Source organism: Eucalyptus grandis, chromosome 1 (assembly GCF_016545825.1).
Source record: "Eucalyptus grandis isolate ANBG69807.140 chromosome 1, ASM1654582v1, whole genome shotgun sequence".
Lineage (NCBI taxonomy): Eukaryota > Viridiplantae > Streptophyta > Magnoliopsida > Myrtales > Myrtaceae > Eucalyptus > Eucalyptus grandis.
Genome location: NC_052612.1, coordinates 2961221 through 2979685, shown reverse-complemented (window position 1 = coordinate 2979685; position 18465 = coordinate 2961221). Strand labels below are relative to the sequence as shown.

Here is an 18465-nt window from a genome sequence, read left to right as displayed (position 1 = left end):
CTCAAAATACGCACAGTAGACTAGCTCAACTAGAAAGCCTATCAAGATGTTTTAATGGTGGAAAAGGGCAAAAGTTTATATTTATAAAATCTCAGTTGGGTTCGAACCTCTATATTTTTAATAAAGACTTAATATTCGAGATTAATTTTTATTTAAATTAAAAAATCCTATGTGGTAATATTTAAATCGTAAATGGCGTCTTAAGACCCTCTTGAATTTGCTTTAGAGTGCGTCGAAAAAATGCATTCGTTTTATCTAGGCCTATGGATATAAAAGAATAATATTAGTTTAACCTTGTAAACTAAATAAAATAATTTGCTTTGATAAGGGAAAATTATTAAAGAAATCTTAAACCCATCATGCAACGGCTGATTTAATTTTAAACCTTTTAATAGTGGCAATTTAATTATAAATATTTTGATGATTTATCAATCTAGTTGTAAATCTTATAACGATTTATCAATATAGTTTTTCCGATTAATTGTCCAAATAATATGTTTATTACTAAACTGGTAAATCTTCAAAGGTTTACATATAAATTGGTATAATTGAAAGTTTTAGTTTTTAATTAATAAAGAGATTTGACTAAATAAAATCTATTTATCTAAAATCTGTTACAAATTTTTTAAATTAACACCTACCTTTAATCAAAGAGATTTGACTAAATAAAATTTATATATTTAAAATCCGTCACAAAATTTAAAAATGAGCACCTACCTCCATTCCAAGGCAAGTATGAATAAATACTCATGCTTATCAACTCAATTGGTTTCTGACCGGAGTGGCATCTATTAGGATTCTTATCTTAAGACATGGGGCTAAAAATATTCAACATGTCACATATGACAATCAACCATTAGCTGCATTTAAATGTGACAAACACAATACACGATGTGTCATCATCACTAAATATCGTCATGTCATTATATATACAAGTATGTGTCACATCGCATGACACAATAGCAATATTCATACCCTTTTTGGAGAGGAGGACTTGATGAATTATGTCATTATATATACAAGTATGTGTCACATCGCATGACACAAGAGATTTTTATTTTTTTAATAATCTAGAGTTTTTTGGGCGTCATGTTATCAATAATTCAATAATTTATGGAGAGGCGTCTATAATAGTATAAGTATATAATACACTATATTGTTCAATTAATTGAATTAACATGAAATTAGTACAATTAGAAGCATCTTTGAGTTTTGCAATCAAGTACTAAACACGACAAAAAATCGAGCATAGGGTTGCTTTCATCGAAATCCAAAAAAGAAAAAAGAAAAAAAAAGCTTACTATCTTTCTCAATCGATCAATCGATTGCCGTTACCAATTCCCACCTACCTTAAAAAAAAGAAGAAAATTCGACGGGACACAATCGTCTTTCCCGATCTGCCCTCGCGACCGAAGCCGGCGCGCGACGCGCGGAGCATATTCGCCGGGCGTAAGGAGGGGCAAATCGGTCAACAGACCCCCTGGTCGTGATCTTCCATGCTCTCCTCTCCGGCGGCAGCGTCTCCATCTTCCTCCCTCCAATATTGACTTTCTCTCTCTTTCTTCTCTCTCTAGCTCTCTCCGTCATTCAAATGCTGCCATTTCCGCGATCGCTCGGCTCCACCGTCGCTCGCCAAACCCTAGAACCCCTCGCCGGCAAACCTCGATCGGCCTTCCTCCCCCGATTCGCGGCGGCGACGGTGACGGCGAAGATGATGCGCGAGTAGTTTCGTTGTTCGGAGGAGGTGCTGCTGCTGCTGCTGTTGCTATTATTGTTGGTGTTGGTGGTGTTGTTGTTGCGGCGATCATGGCGATGGAGACGGCGATTCTGGAGGTTCTGATACCCTCGTGGTGGGAGGTCCAGGTCACGGTGGCCACCGCGGTGTTCGTGACGCTGGCGTACTGGTTCTTCACGTCCGGGGCCGACGGGAGCCCCGACTTGCCCGTCGAGAGTTCGGCCGCCGCTTCCGGGGACGACAACGGCAAGGTGCGGAGATTCCGATGACGGTTTCTCTATTTTTCTCTTAATTTTTTTATGTTTGGAGCTGGTGATCGGCTGATCATGGTCGTGGTCGAGCTGGAATGCGTTTGACGTGTGGATCCTTTTGGTTGTCGTCGTCTCTGGTGTTGGGGGGATAAGCTTTGTTGGTCTCTGTGAGTAATGTTTCGTGTAAAGTTACCTTTTTTGGGACTATTTAGTAAAAGTTTCTCCGGGACAAGTTCGCTTTTTCAGTGCCGAACGGCGATAATGAAAGGTCAGCCGTACAGGTGCGACGACTCTGACCGTGTTTAATCTGCTCTAATCTACCATTTCGGAGTTCCTTATGGCATGGACGTAGAACGGAGGATCTGGGACCCTAGATTGAACAGGCTGAAATTTATTAAAATGGCAGGACTGCTGATGCTTTTTTTTTTTTTTTTCAAAGGTTTTCCCCTGTTTCTTGTATTTTGGTAATGTGAACCATGTGAGACACGATGCTTACATTTTATGAAGTCGGAGAAAACTGGAGTTAAGTAAAGTGAGATCCTGCTCATTATCAGGCGTCATTTTGTCTCTTGATTATTAACCCCTGTAGGTTCTCTAGTTCTTCTGAGGAAAATACGACTCCCTTCTTTTAGCGTTTGCAATGGAAATTTCAAAGAGTTTTGTATTTTGCGGCAATTATCTGGGGGCTGATACTACATTTAAGAATGTAACTGATAATGATTATAGCAATTTGTTGTGATGTATCGGGTTATTGGTGATCCGGTATTAATAACTATAACTGGAAGAATGTTTTAAAGAGATAGGGATAGATGTCTTACAAGTGACGAGCAACTGTTGTTGTTTTTAACACTTTTTTGGCTCTGACAATGGGGTTCTTGCTGAGTATCCAACCCTTCTTCTAGTAATTTTCTACTTGTTTGACATGCAGTTCTGCACTTATTTTGTAGATGGCTCTTTCGAAGGGAGATTCTAATAGCAATTCTGCCTATGAAATTAAGGTATTATATATGTTTTCCATGTGTATTTCAGAAATCTTCTGCGGAAAGAATTGTACATTATTAATTACTCTTTTGGAGTTTAGAAAGGTCTTTTCCCATAATAAGGTAGTTTGTGGCTATGTTCCTTTTCAGGTGGAATTGTTAGCTGCTAAAAATCTTATTGGTGCAAATCTGAATGGCACTTCAGATCCATATGCTATCATAACCTGTGGTACAGAAAAGCGATTCAGGTTATTTGATTTGTTATTACCCATGCAATTGTCCAGTAAATAAATCTTCAGTGTCCTCATAGATTGTCTAAGGTTTGTGAATATTTATCGTAGAAATGATAATGAAGCTCACTCGATTGTAACTGGAAAAATATGAAGATGACCTTTATACACAATGCCTGCACTTTTTTTCAGACTTGTTGACCCATCCCGATGGTGGTCTTTCCTTGGTGCAAACTGATGCAGCTAAGGGTAGATTAGCTGACTGATTTGGCCAAATAGATGAGTCAAATTTGTGTGTTTTTAGAAGTACTGAGCAATTTAAAAGAGACAATGGTGCAAGTTGCTCTAGCGGTCATGGTGTTACAGTGGCCACTGGCATCTGTCGATGGCGATGACTCCAGCCAAACTTTTCTAACATATTGGACCACGGTATAGCACGTGACTATTTATGAAAGGCAAATCGGTCATATACCGTTTATTCATGTGATAAAAAATATAGGGATTTCTTAATGCACTCGTCTATTGTGGAGATTTATATAGCAATTAGACAATTAATCTGCTCCGTCTGTCTCCACACGTATATGTGTGCCTCCACAGTAGTAATGTTTCCCCCAACTTATCTCCGGCGACAATTGAAGGGCAAAATTCATTTATCCGTTTACAGCCCATAACCTAGGGAAGGCTAATTTTATGAGAAGAGTTGCTTGTTTGTTATGTATTCATGGGTTTAAGAGTTTGCCCTGTAATGTCCTTTAATAATGATTTTCTGTTTTTCCTTTCAATGAATTTTTTACACTCAGTTTTCTGATTAATAATCACCTTGCGCTGCAGCTCAATGGTGCAGGGTTCTAGGAATCCCATGTGGGGAGAGGAGTTCAATTTTTCTGTAGATGAGCTTCCTATTGAGGTAGCTAATTATTTGATATGCCTTATGTCCAGAAGTTGTAAGCAGTTAAGATGATTAAACTGTATAGGCAATAACACTGAATATTCTGTGGTAAATTTTTATTGATGTGAACTTGCTGCAAAAAGAGGCTTGTCTGGCTATAAACTTTTTATATCTTTGTCCATAGTTTTTTTAATTGTGCTGTACCGTGATTCACTTTTAAGGAGTGATAACGTGTGATCTTTTTGCTTAAGCCTTAAATAAATTGAGAACAAATTAAGTTAATGAAAAGAGCGTGACAACTTATTTCCGTTCAAAAAGAGTTATATTAGTATCACATGGACGATTATGTCCTTGGAGTAGGCATCAAGAAAGTGCTCAAAAGGGATACAGCCTAATGTTTGGCAAAAGCTACATAAAGATTATTATGAACAATACACGTTCTTGATTGATCTTGGTGAGTCAATTGAGTCAAGTTTGTGTCACAAACTACTCGAACTTGACTCAAAGCCCAAAAAGCTGGGGTAAATTAGGATAGACGATAGGTTCGTGGGTAGCTCACCAGTAGTTTGATTCGTTCATTTCTCTATTCTCTAAGATTTTTTAAGTTCAAAGTTGGAGATCAAAATAGACTACTTATGCTAAGGGCACCTTAGCGTACTTCTACTTGTTCTTTCAAAGATTTTGCTTCTTTTAATAGGTCGAAATATTTTTTGCCCTTAATTCATGGTGTGCAGTTATTGCATTTTTAATTTGCCTTAGGAAGTTCTTTTGCTAAATAAAGGTAAGTGGCACTTCACTGTTACCTTTCTAGCTAATGATGGATTGGCAAACATATGTCCGTCTTGTATGTTCTCAGTCCACCTTCATATAGTTGGTTAATGTATCATTTGAGGTAGTTTTGTTTATGGTTTTTGTGAAAAAGGGCGGCAGCAATGTGGTAGTACATACTGTTAGATAAGTGTTGTCCAAAACTGCCTTCTTTATATTGAGTGATCCTTCAGAAGCTAGCTAAAGCATCAAAATTGTGTATTGGCTTTAACTAGATCTGCCAATAATCGAAGCGGAAAGCAACTATGGATGTTGGCCACTTTACAAAGAAGGATAGCATTGGGAAGCTGTTTCTGCAAAAACTTAACTGTTAGAAAATGGGTTTGCGATATGTATGAATAATATCATAATTGACTTATTGGATTTCTTAGCTTGTAAATAAGCTCTTTTTTTGGCTTTTAAGCTCTTTTCTGTAAAGGGTTGGTAGTCCTTTTGTGCGTTGTAGTTGATTTCTCGACTTTTTTAAAAAGGACTGGAATTACACAACATAGGATGTTGTCCACTCTAAAATGAAGAATAGTGTGGGGAACCATTTTCGCCAAGCTTAAACTGTTAGAAGCATGTCTTTTGACTTATTTGAGTGACATTGCGGATTCCTTATTAACTGTGTTAGCCCTCCTTGGATTCCTTATAGTGAATTTCTCTCGTTAAAAGGAAATGGAGCATATCCAATAGTACTTGACTTCATGTGGAGCTGGACTCTATACTTGAAATTTGAGATGTGAACATATTCGCATCGGAAAGATGGGGCACATAACAATAAGAGGTGGTGTTAGAGTTGAAAGATTATCTTCGCCTTGATATCATGTTAGGAAATGTTTTTTTTTTTTTTTTTTCTAATAGCATGAATATTTATAAACCGACATATAATGAACACAAGTCTCATCTCTTAACACTTTCCCTTACGTTTAAGCATATGTTGACGTTACCACATCGAATAGACAGCAGGAGGTTTGGGGCACTATGGCACTCCAACAGGCAGTGCTGGGATTCAAACCATTAAAAGGTGCTTCAATATCTTGTTAGGAAACTGTTCTTTCGAAAGCTTCAATTCATGCAAAATGGGCCTCAATGCATTTCGAGGATATCTCATTTGGTAGCTTGAAAGTAAAGAAATGCAGCATAATGATCTAAAAGGTTAATGAGTCTTAGAGTGTGTCTGGTTACTTACTAAATCTACAGTTTGCTCTTTTTGATTTAAGTAAACTGGTTAGGAAGTACATTCGATAGCTTTTCTTGGTTTCAAATTTTCTAAAAATTAGAAAGATTTTAAGAAAACAGGAAGACAACAAATTGTTTTATCCATCTTTCAATTTGCAGGAGGAATAAAAGGAAGATTTAAAATGTGTAAATGATTTAAACCATAATTAGGATTAAAAAAGTGCAAATTGGAAAATTGAGAACAATGCACCAAACTTGTTCTAATAAACTTTAAGTATTTAGATAATGTTGATTGAGATATGCAAAGAATGCTAAAGGTATTGGAAATTTGGTAACGATGACGATGACATCAGCAATAATTCACGGAAAGAAGTTTGTTTTTAGGGCACTCTCATCTTGTTGGGAATGGCGAGAAAACTGTAGAATTCATCACTAAAATGAGAATTTAGCAATTGAAATTGTCTTTAATTGTCTCAAATGCCCGAAAAGTTTGCGACAAACAGACTGGTTGCTAGAGGCTTCTATAGCCAGGAAAGTACTTTGTGAATCCTTCCTTAATCAAAATTATCATGATCATTGTGAAAATTTGAGATTCTAGAACATAGGGTATCGCAATATAAGATACATGAACTTTTAGGTGTAAATGATGAATAAAGTGTGATGATTCAAACACTCAGCGTATGCAAATTTCTGTATTACAGTCAGTTTGATAATTTCTTTCTTTGTGATGATTCAAACACTCAGCGTATGCAATTTTCTGTGTTACAGTCAGTTTGACAATTTCTTTCTTTCTCCTCTTAAGGTAAGTGACTGACTTTGACACTTCCATTATTACTTAAATATTTCTTCTATTAGTAGAAATGGGGTCACTTTGTAGCATCTATATCTTAGTGAAATGCAGATGCAGTCTCAGCTTCTTTGGTTTATCTTTGGCTGGAATGACCTTTATCTTTTTGAGCTAATGTTGTGTGTGGTATTAATTTTTTGTACAGTGGAAAGTTTGTTATATTGATACTTTGTCTTGGCATTGTTATAGTACCTTTCTTTTTTGATAAACAAGAGCAATAACTTTGTCCTATATGCCTGGCAGATTAATGTGACCATATATGATTGGGATATAATTTGGAAAAGTGCTGTTCTTGGTTCAGTGACTGTACCAGTTGAAAGTGAAGGTCAAACTGGCGCTGAATGGTATCCTCTGGATAGCTCGTCAGGGCAGGTAATTCATGTTCGAAAAGTAGGTTGCATTCTGAATATATTGTGATTACACTTTTAATGACTATGCTGTATTTATTTGTCAGGTTTGTCTTCATATTAAAACAACAAAGTTACCTGTAAATTCGACAAGGTAGCATTGTCTTTGTTGACTTTATAATTGCCCCTTTTGAGTCGATTATGCCCATTTCTTGTTATATCTATATGACTATATATGACTGCGGTTATCTCCATATGTGAAATGGAAATGAAAAATCCATTTTTAGTATCCCTTCTCTTTCTCTTCTTTTTTTCTTTTTTCTGGATCAAGTGTCTTATTCTCTTTTGAATGAGTGATCGGAATTATTCTGTGAATATTCTACTCTGTTATTCTGTGCTTGCTTAAGAAATGAAGAAAGTTGAAGAAATGAAAATGGTTGAAAGGAAAGTGGAGGTCAAGAAAATTCTCTTTAGTTTGAGAAGAAGGAAAAGAAAGGAGTGAAGATGAAGAGATAGTTATGTAAGAACAAAGTAAAAATTTTCTTAGAAAAGAAACTGGGATGTTAAAATTTCTTGGTCCTGGGATTTTCAATTTTACTGTGATACATCCCCTTGGCTTTTTAAACATAGCTTAGCATTAGGGTGTGAACGATAAAATTTTTCACCTGAACTTGATTTCTAGAAGAGAAATAGATTTTTTTATTTCTATTTTTTGATGAGTTTCTGAGCAAAAATTCCTATTTGATAATGATGCAAAATCTCTATTTTTGAGATAGAATTTTGTTTGATATCAATACAAAATTTCTCCAACTTGGGGGCGGCAGCCACGATCAGCGATTGGCAGCGGCGGGGCCCGGTGGGTGGGTGGTTGAATAGTAGAGAGGACGGACAATGAGAAAAGTTTTTATTTCTCAATTCTATTTCATAAATTTTTTACTTTTGATTTCTGTTCTAAATCTATTTCTGGAGTAGAAATCTATTACGAAATAGAAAAATAAAACAGTTTTATCAAACGGATTTCATTCTAGAAACAAGTGTGGAGTAAAAAAATTATTTCTAGAGCAAAAATTCTGGTTTGTCATGCAGCTCCAGAAATAGGTTTGGAACAAAAATCAGAAGTAAATTTTTTAAACTTTTTTTTTTTGTTCTAGAAATGAGAAATAAAAACTTTTCTCAATTTTTGTCCTCTCTATTAGTCAGTCGCTCATCCGTCGTCACTGCTGACCGTCGTTCACTGTCCGTTGTCACCATTCTCGGCCACCAGCCACCATCGCTGGCTGCCGTTGGTCACTAATCGCCCATAGGTGGCAGCAGTCGCCACCTGCCATTCACCATCCGTTGTAGCCACTCCCAACTGCTGGCCGCTGCTGCCAGTTGTCAGCCTTGCCATTGGTCATTGATTGCCGCCGCCGTCTGCCGGTCGCCATTGCTGTCGTCCGCCAGCCGCCGGTCGCCAATCGTCGAAAAGGGAGAAATTTTGTATCGTTATCAAATGCGTATTTTTGCTTAGAAACTCATCTACAAATAGAAATAAAAAAATCTATTTCTCTTCTAGAAATCAATTTTTGATTAGAATAGTTATCATTCGGGTGCTTAGCATCTGCTTGATCTTCAAAAACTGCAACTACATTTGTGAGATATAGATCAGGGTGGAAAGGTCTGCTGTAAACATCAAACGTGGATGGTGTATGGTGTACTTGGACCTTTGATGATAGAAAGTTGAAAAAAATCGGATGTGTTATCTAACTAGATGCAGATTTTGGAGTTTTTGACCCTTGGGATGGGGTTAGATTTGGATGTTGGCACTGTGTAATGTTTTTTTATTGGCTTTCTATACATGAACCTTAGCCATTAAAAATTATGATACAGATATGTAACTTTTAAGGATTATCCTCTTTCATGGCATTTGGTTAAATCAAAGAAAAGGGAGCACAATTCTTAATTGTCACAGTGAAACTTTTGCAGAATTGCGTATCTAAATCTACACTAGGGTAGACAAACTGAATATAAGTTATCTTTAATTAGCTATTATAAACATGCCTAATTTCATTGATTTTATCTATGAACGCTAAAGGCTGTGCTATATGGCAACAAAAATCAAATTAGCTTTTTGAAGAGTGTATGAACACATGATATGGGCAGATAAACACTTTAAGCGGTACCATTCTTGTTATGCAGTAAGTGTCTAACATCAATCGGTGCTGAAATGTTTTTGCAAACTAAAGTGTTATGAACTGACCTTTCTTGTAACTTATCATTAAATATTATTTTAAAAGTTGGATGTTGCATTTTTCCAAGCAATACTTGTTGCTTATTACTTTTGAACAGATAAGGTCTCATGGAACCCTTCTATTTTTTTTGTTGTTGTTGTTGGATTGTTCCTCTGATCTCTCTATCTCAGGGGCATAAATGGATATTCTGGACCTGCTCGTAGGAGAAAATCCCTAGATAAGCAAGGACCAACAGTGGTTCACCAGAAGCCTGGCCCCTTGCAAACAATATTTAATCTCCTTCCAGACGAGGTGAGTTCATGAAGTTTTCATCAATGTTTGCTTCTTATTTGGTTTGAACTTTAATCTGATTTTCACTAAATACTTGTCAGTTAATTCCAGCTGGAGGCCTCATGCTTTGTTTGTTTCAGGTTGCTGACCATAGTTATTCATGTGCCCTTGAGAGATCATTCTTATATCATGGTCGAATGTATGTTTCAGCATGGCACATTTGCTTTCACTCTAATGTCTTTTCAAAGCAAATGAAGGTAAGTTTTTTATCTTGTGTTTTTATTTGAGAATTTGATTTTATTTGCATCAAAATATAGATAGATAGATAGATAGATAGAGACTGAAAATCTGACTGCCCATCACCTTCAATACAGTTTTGTTGGCTTAGTCTAGTTCATGGCTCTGTCTTAAATATTATTCATTTATTTGCCTATTCTTTTACATCTTTTCCTGTTGCATTGTTCTCACCAAGTTTCCAACTCTCCCCTTGTTTTCAATGCAGGTGGTTGTACCATTTCAAGATATTGATGAGGTATGTTCTTTCGATCTATATGATGTTTGGTTGTTGAATGATTAGGGATGCTTATATGCCTAAAAAACCTGGTTGATTTAGATAAAAAGGAGCCAGCATGCATTTATCAACCCTGCTATAACGATTATTCTCCGCATGGGTGCGGGTGGACATGGTGTACCTCCTTTGGGAAGTCCTGATGGTAAGTCTAAGAGATTCAATTATCTAGGAAACTAGTTAGCAAACCAGTGACATGTGCTGGTTAATTAAGTCCGTATACCTGGCTATTGGGTGAAAAGAATTTGGTTCTGTTGTTGTTATAGATGAATTGTCTTTTATTACATGGAGGGAAGCTTGTCTTGTTTGACCAATGCAAAGCAGATGCCTAAAGGGAAAACTGATGAATCAATCCTAACAATTTTAGCTTTTTTGTTTCTTTCCTTTAATGCTAATCTGAAAGAATTGAGATCATAGCTTTTAGTCTTTGACCCTGTAGTTGGTTAATTTATTGGGAGCCAAAGTTTTCTGTGTGGTTTAGTTGGGCTATCTGCTTCTTGATCTTGTTTTGGCCTTCTAAATTTATATGAAATTTAAACTAGTTTTATCACAAATGACCTTAGGGCACCAGTTTTTTTTTTTTGGTCAGAACCTTAGGGCACCAGTTAAGATAGCTGTAAATAGTAAGAACACTGATTGAGATACTTTGGTAGTCAAAGAAGTACTCATTCCAAGAAAATTACCTGTGTCAATAAGGAAAGTTTAGATTTCCAAAACATTTATAATGAGTTGTCTTCCAGTTAAGATATTGTTTAAATTTGTACCTGTTTTCTGGATTTGGTTTGTCAAAGTCCATTTAAACTCAGTTTCATGTGGGCTCTAAAGAATTACTTACAGTAATAGTATAAATACTATGTGAAAGATTGCATGTGAAATTGTTGCTTTTACTCAGTTTATTTTCCTAAAGTAATGAAGAGACATTTTCCTAGCAAGCATATGTCTCAATTTTGTAACAATATGCAAACATGATGGTGCTCTAGGCTTGGTTTTCATGTTAGGACCTTTGTTTTATCAATGTGACTTCTCACTGCATATGGAATGTGACAATTTTGTTTCTGTGGAAGAGTAGCTTTAGTTATGAGCAGGGATGTTTGAGTGATAGGTGTCCATTTATGAGGAGAAAAGTTGTTACCTTTGAATAACATTGCCTTTTTAGTGATGACTTCCTGTCAGTTGAATTTTGGATAGAAGAATGTAATTCTGTGGATTTGCCTTAGCAAAATTGCTTGAGTAGCGAGACTCTTTTAAGTTTCTGTTTTCGAATGGTAATGATAGATTCTATGTGATCTTGATTTTTTTTAAACATTTCCAGGTAGAGTTAGATATAAGTTCGCATCATTTTGGAACAGGAACCATGCATTGAGAGCTCTACAGCGTTCATTAAGCAACTTCCATGCAATGTTGGAAGCTGAAAAGAAGGTCTCTTCTCTTACTTTGTTTGAATTTATCTGTCTTTTTTCTCAATCAATTCCTTAGCCCCACCCCAATCCCCACCTGAAGGGAATAAACACCTCCCAACTTCTCCCCCCAAAAAAGAACAAAAGAAAGAGCCAAAAACAACACAAATGTGCCCACACCCACCCACCCACCAATGGTTTAAAGCTCATGTTTTCAACTGTGCTTACTGGTACATTGGTGCTGATCATGCATTAGGACTCACATACAATTTGATCTCATATAAATTAAGTGCTTTATTTCCCAGCTTGGACTGGCTTATCTTTGCCCTCAGTGTCCTTGCTTTCATTTTGGACAATGATACAGTCTTTGTCCTACTTTCACGTAGTTAGGGGTTACTCTTGATTTGCATTAATAGTACTTTATACTCTGAAATGAGTGAAATGATATTAAAGTCTTTATAATCTTTAGATTTATTATTAGCATAAGTTGTGGATGGCTGCATTAGCCTATTCGAAGGACCTGCATTTTTATCTGTGATTGGGAAGGAAACTGTGCTTGCTGGCACTACATTATACTGCTAAATGCTTTGGATGCTAACAATCTCTTTTTGTTAGGGAGAGTACTTTTTATATTTAGGCAATTGTGGGCTTCTACTTTTAGAACTCACATACAATGTATCATCGTGAAATTCTAAAACTGAAAAACTGATTTGAGGATGATTTCAATTTGATAAATCTCTAGTAAACAGTATCTAAAATTTTCCCTTTGTCTTGGTTATAAGATTTTACCTGATGTGTTGAAGTACTTGAGTTCTCATCCTTCCAGATGTGCTCCTTAATCTAAAAAGTAGATGGCGTGTTCTGACATTGATACTTTCTGGAATACAGGAAAAGGTTGAGTCAGAATTACGAGCTCATAGTAGCTCTGTGAGGGGTAGTAGAAGGTCTCTCAAGATTCCTGAAGATAGTGTAATCAAGACTGGAAAGCTTCAACCTTTCATTAAAGAAGAAGTTTTAGTTGAAATATACAAAGTGAGCATTCTCCCTTTCACACTGAAGTTTAATTTTTATATTGTGAACACAATCTGACTGATTATTCTCTCAGGGCACCTTCCCTTGCTCAGCGGAAAAAGTCTTTAATGTACTTTTGAGTGACGATTCGAAGTATATAAACGAGTACCGTTCAGCAAGAAAGGATACTAATCTTGTCGTAAGTTGCTACTTAGCTTATAGTAAACATACTCGAAATAATGCATATGATCAAGCCACAGGATATGCCTTGTTAGCTGTTTTTCTCATTAATTACCATTGCCATTGGCATTTCGTTAGTGCATCTGTGTCCCTGATTTATAGTTAAATTGCATCTAAACATATGAGATAGATAGCACAGAAACTCATTAAGGGTTTCCAAAAATCAAGTTATGTATAATTTTTTTTTCAATGTTCTTTATAAACAAGCTCCATATGAGTTTCTCAAGCTTGAAGTCCTAACTAGAATCGAGCTTGTTTCCTTTTTGTAGCACAAGTATGGTTCAGTTGATAGACTTTTCATTGATTGGGTGGCTGATGCAGTTCAGACTTGAATTAATTTGTGACTGTGTGCCTCGAACTTTTCTGGCTACTTATGGTGTGTTAACTTATGGACTCTACAAGCAAGAGCATTGTCATGGGCTTGTAAATCTTGTGGGATGGCATTGCGCATTTTAAAGCATTGATTGAATATACAATATAAAAGTTAGTGGATGCCTCATCGGTTAAGTATATTAGACTTTATGCTCATGTCCAGAAAAAATGAAAGTTAAGTGGGCATTAAAGAAGAAAACAGAAAAACTTTATGTTCATCCAATTGCATGGCCTTTTGCGTTGCTTCTCTAGTTCAGTATCCTCATGTTTCCTTTAACCCATAGGTTCATCACAAACCTTTTCTGATCTGTCATTCTGATCAAGGAACTTCGAATATGCCTTTATGAAATTCCATTTGATTACAATGTTGTCCTTTTTTCTGTGAGCTCATGATGACCACAGCTTAATTTAAATAGCATGCTGATCTTCAGTAGTTCCATGGCTGCTACTCAGTATAATTGTCTGTCTGTATTCATAGCCTGTCTGCGCTGGTAGGAGTTTCCCGTCTTGACAAGGCTTGGTTTATCTCATCTGTGTTATAGCCTGTCCATATTTGAAGGGTGCGTCTCTTTAGCATTCTGTAAGAGTCATCTTTTGCATATCGTGTTCTTGCTTTAGTTTGAATGATGTTGGGACTCTCCTTTATTGCAGACAAGCAAGGTTAAGCCAGATTTCATCCTACTTGATATGAAAACATGTTGCTTAGTTTGTTACAATATAACAGAATTTCTCATCGTTTTCTTGTCCATAGACATATTTAAGGGTGATACTAATGCCTGCTTTGGTTTTCTGGTGGCTAAACTGGGGTTTACTTCAATAGATGGCTGTTGGCATCATAGTTTCTCTCCTATGATTGCTGAACCCTATGTTTACCCAGCAAGACAAATCATCTTTGTTAGAATAGAAATTTCATGCTATTTTTGTTATGGAATTCCAGATGGGCCAATGGCATGCTGCTGACGAATATGACGGTCAAGTGAGGGAGATTACCTTTAGATCTCTTTGTAGCAGTCCAATGTGCCCACCTGACACGGCCATGACAGAGTATCAGCATGCTGTTTTATCACCAGATAAGAAAACTCTGGTATGCTTGCTTGCCATAGCTTCTTAATTGATTCTCGTCAATGTTCTCTTTATTCACTACATGTAAACCTGCCTTGTGGAGCTGTTCTATAGCCCCTCCTTTTTATTTTGGCTGACATTCTGCAGCATCTGTTGCATTTAGGTTTTACCCTTGTCTTCTTTTCTGCATCTCCTTATGGTTCTAAATCTACTATGGTTGAGAAAATGTTCCTCTTCCTTGTAGGTGTTCGAGACAGTCCAGCAGGCACATGATGTCCCTTTTGGATCCTACTTTGAGGTTTTACATATAATTTTGTTTTTCATTTTAAGATCCCATTAAAAAGTACTGATCTATTTAATCAAGTATAATCATATGAGTGATATTAACATTTTTTAGAATTACATAAATCTTGGTTTTTCATGTTTTTATTGGTAACTGTGATGTCAATCAGCTTGTCACATTTTTTCGATGGTTCATGGTAAATTTGTACCATAGATTTTGGAGAGTCCTGGAAGTATCATAATGCAATTAGTAATGCCAGTTACTATGGATATGGTTAGGGCCTCTTAGAGGCGCACCAGTAACAGGACCAGTGGACCCCTCTTGACATTTTTAGTCATTTTCTCATTCATTCTATGTGTGAGTTGGATGACGCAACTTGCACCTACTTCCATGAAGCTATGTAAGACTCTCCCATTCTGTTAAAAGTGCTCAAAACTAATAAACTTAAATCTCCTTTTTCATGAGAATCTGCACACCGATAAATGTTATTAGTGAAGGCAGTTGAATGATTTAAGGGTTTTGGAAATGATTAAAGACAACAGGATGGGCACATGAAAAAAAATGAGAAATATTTTATAAAGGTAGAGCAGTTTTTGAGAGGAGAAAATACATTTTGGTATTATCGATTTTGTTTTATGGATGGTTCATCTCATGTTGTCCTCTTTCTCTCTCTTTCTCTCTCTCATGTGCGCACCTGCACACAGAACAATGTACATCCATCACACAACCATCTTTGATAATTTGCTGTAGCGGTCTCTCTTTCTCAATTTTCTTTGAATGTTTTTTACATGCCAATATGCAGCATACACGTTTTGCTTAAGGCTGTCGTCCTATCTGTCTACATTCCACATAATTTGTTATGTTGAAATGATTTTGCCATCTCAGGTTCACTGTAGGTGGCATTTGGAAACGAATGATGAAAGCTCATGTACCCTTGTTATTAAAGTTGGTATGTTCCTTGGGATCTATCATCCATCAGTCACTTCCTAACTAAATTTGTGATGTGGAGCACTCACCTAGATGGTCATTGTTGCTGTGTGCCACACAAGATACACGAAGGAGTTTTAGATTTGCCTAATACCAGTTAACAATGTGGTTAATTTGTTTGATGATAACTGATATAGGTAATTGACTGGCAAACTCATTCCACACGTAATGTGTAGAATGGAATCTAGAGGATAATTGATGTAAGCCATCATAGGTACAATAATCAGCACTGATTTCTGTTGAGGTCAATCTTCAGGACAAGTCTGTGATCTCGTTGGTCAGTTTTTCGTCGACCATAAAATGTTGGACATGTTCAGAATGCTGGGAAATTTCAGAGCTGTTTGGTTTGGAAGACGAACCTGTTGAATGGTCTGCATGATGTTAGATAATAGCAACTAATATAGCATTCATCTGTGAAAAAGGAAATGATTGAGATGGTACTGGGCCTTAAACATCTGGAGACAAAGATGGACGGATGAAAAGAAAGGGGGAGGGGGGTGGTGTGGGGTGCTAATGGTTTTGAAGATGAAAAATGGGTGCCCCATATCAGCGACATAATTCTTGGTCCGACGCCTCTTTCATCTCAACCGACATGCTTACCAAGCTCAGATATCTGTGATAGAGTAAATGGCTGATAGTTGTCCAGATATTTAATTAAAGTGGAGGAAACGAAATGAACATGAATGAAGTACCAGAGCGCATGTACTCGGAAGAGAACAAGAAAATTTAATGGCGAGGATTATGATTTCAACCAGTCATTAACATTTTGGTTGATGAAAATTATCACCACACAAAGAAGCTTGGTCCTTTTTAGTTCACAAATGCTTGAAGACATTGGAACTGTTGTTGCTAGATGAAAAATATTTGCTTGACACTAAGATAATCCATTAAGGGAACATGGGACATACATAAAAAGTGGGCGAATGCAGTTGTCCAGAGAATATCTGATTGTGCTGATTTCATTGTTCACTTGTTGCAGTGATCCAGTTTGGACTCACTGTATGTAGAGAATAATTGGTCAAGGAAACATCTTTCCCTTGTAGCATGAGTTTGGCTATTCCTTTAAGTGGAATTTTGACACCTCACTGTTTAATTAGTGAGTGTGGGCAATTAAGTTGAACAGAGTCCTGTGTTGTTTTAATGTTATCTTAGACTTCTGCTGCAGATAGGTTACCTTACATTCTACTGTCTGATTCCAGCTCTGTGACCAATGATCCTGAAATCTCCTGCACAGGAGTCTTAAACTCCTTAGTTGTGATCTTCCTTTGTTTCATTTTTGATAGAATTCAAGGTAAAAGATTGTGCTGCGATAACTTAGAGAAGTTGCAATTCTGCAGGTGCCCATTTTAAGAAATGGTGTATAATGCAATCCAAAATCAGGTCGGGGGCTATCGATGAGGTCTGTGCATCTTTTGCTTAAAGCATTGTATCTTCTTTTTTCCTGCCCTTTTTCTTTAGTATCATCTTCTAATGTATGTTATGATCGATAATTCAGTACAAGAAAGAGGTAGAGTTGATGTTAGATGTGGCCACCTCCTATGTCAAGTCAAATGCCGGCAAGACCAATGAGAGTGCTTCATCTGCCACCATGACCGAAGGCAGCAGCTAGTATTGCACAATGTCTGAACCTGCATGTACCATTCAGTCTGTACTTGTACCATGAGATTAATAGAAACGGTTTTGCCACTTTTTTTTTTTCCAAAGCAGATGTAGGTTCTGATGTCCAACGCCACTTCACCCTATCTCTTTTTGGGGAGAACTAGAGGTGTATGTTGTGTGTACTTTGTCATATCACCTGTCAAGCAAGGTGCAAGATACAGCCATTAAAGGCGATTACAAAGAAAAGACGGCTTGGGATGAGGATGGTTCGCCTTGTTTATGTGTTTGTTACTTATATGATGGAAAATAGAAAATTTGTGGTAAGATGTTCTTCAATCCTGAATGGCTGTATCAATGCTCGAGATTACAGGACAATCATCTTTCTACGTGAATGCAGAGTGCTTAGAAGAACTGCAATCGAGATCTACAATCTTACAGAATGTGTTCAGTGGAGAAGTTCGATATGTTTTGGGCGTCTGCAATAGTCGATCTCTCTATGTTGGCAGCTTTGTTACATTTCAATTTCATGAAGCTCCGATCACAACTCTCTCTCTCTCTGTGCGTGTGCATGTGGGGTCGTGTGATTACCTTGATCTGGTCGAACAAATCAGTCCCGCCAAATTAAATGGATACATTAGGCCAGTTTTCTCTTGATATGGTCTTAAGAAGGGCTATGCCATTATGAAAGCAGAGGTGAGACTTCTGTGACACTTAGACTTCCAAATTGCCATCTTTGCAAATTAGGGCTTTGAGGCGCGGGCAAGCACTAAGGTTTGCATCTTTTATTCAATATACACATTCCATGCTTTGAAAACTTAAAATTCCTTGTTTAATTGTTTAATAAGTGGCCCAAGGGTAAATTTTTAGCAAAATTTCATATCTGATCATTTGATTTTAGAAATTCATTAGAATCAACAAAGCATGGTATTGGCTTAGTAGTTAGGAAAGATTGAATTGTATTGCAGCATTTGACCCACGAGATGCGCCAAAAATTTCTGCTTTTATATACCTTTGGCTTAGCTTGATTGATTGCCCATCACAAAAAAAAAGAGCCTTAAAATGAGCATAGACAACATCTTTTACTTCTGCCCCAGGCTTCAACATCTACTGCTTTAATCATGGAGAGATGTTGCTCATGACGTACTCTATCCCAGACGTGTGGACTTCCCTGCAGAGT

At 36.9% G+C, this 18465-nt stretch overlaps 1 protein-coding gene across 4 annotated transcripts; it reads left to right on the top strand.

The window, feature by feature from the left end:
- The first annotated feature begins 1394 nt into the window (after nt 1–1394).
- LOC104428004 (BAG-associated GRAM protein 1) lies at nt 1395–17624 on the top strand. Of its 4 annotated transcripts, none has more exons than XM_039307825.1 (20): nt 1395–1986; nt 2934–2984; nt 3117–3214; nt 4028–4103; nt 5855–5919; nt 6843–6876; nt 7165–7293; nt 7376–7422; nt 9670–9790; nt 9910–10026; nt 10272–10301; nt 10383–10482; nt 11650–11756; nt 12623–12766; nt 12840–12944; nt 14295–14441; nt 14664–14717; nt 15588–15651; nt 17027–17088; nt 17185–17624. In XM_039307825.1, the coding sequence occupies exons 1-20, from the start codon at nt 1807–1809 to the stop codon at nt 17296–17298; spliced, it is 1845 nt and encodes a 614-aa protein (XP_039163759.1). In that variant the 5' UTR covers nt 1395–1806; the 3' UTR covers nt 17299–17624. The 4 variants fall into 4 exon arrangements, with proteins under 4 accessions (XP_039163759.1, XP_018721527.2, XP_010039308.2 ...); XM_039307829.1 differs by having other exon boundaries at nt 1853–1986; nt 2915–2984; XM_018865982.2 differs by lacking the exon at nt 6843–6876 and having other exon boundaries at nt 1396–1986; nt 5855–5918; nt 7223–7293.
- The last annotated feature ends 841 nt before the right edge of the window (nt 17625–18465 follow it).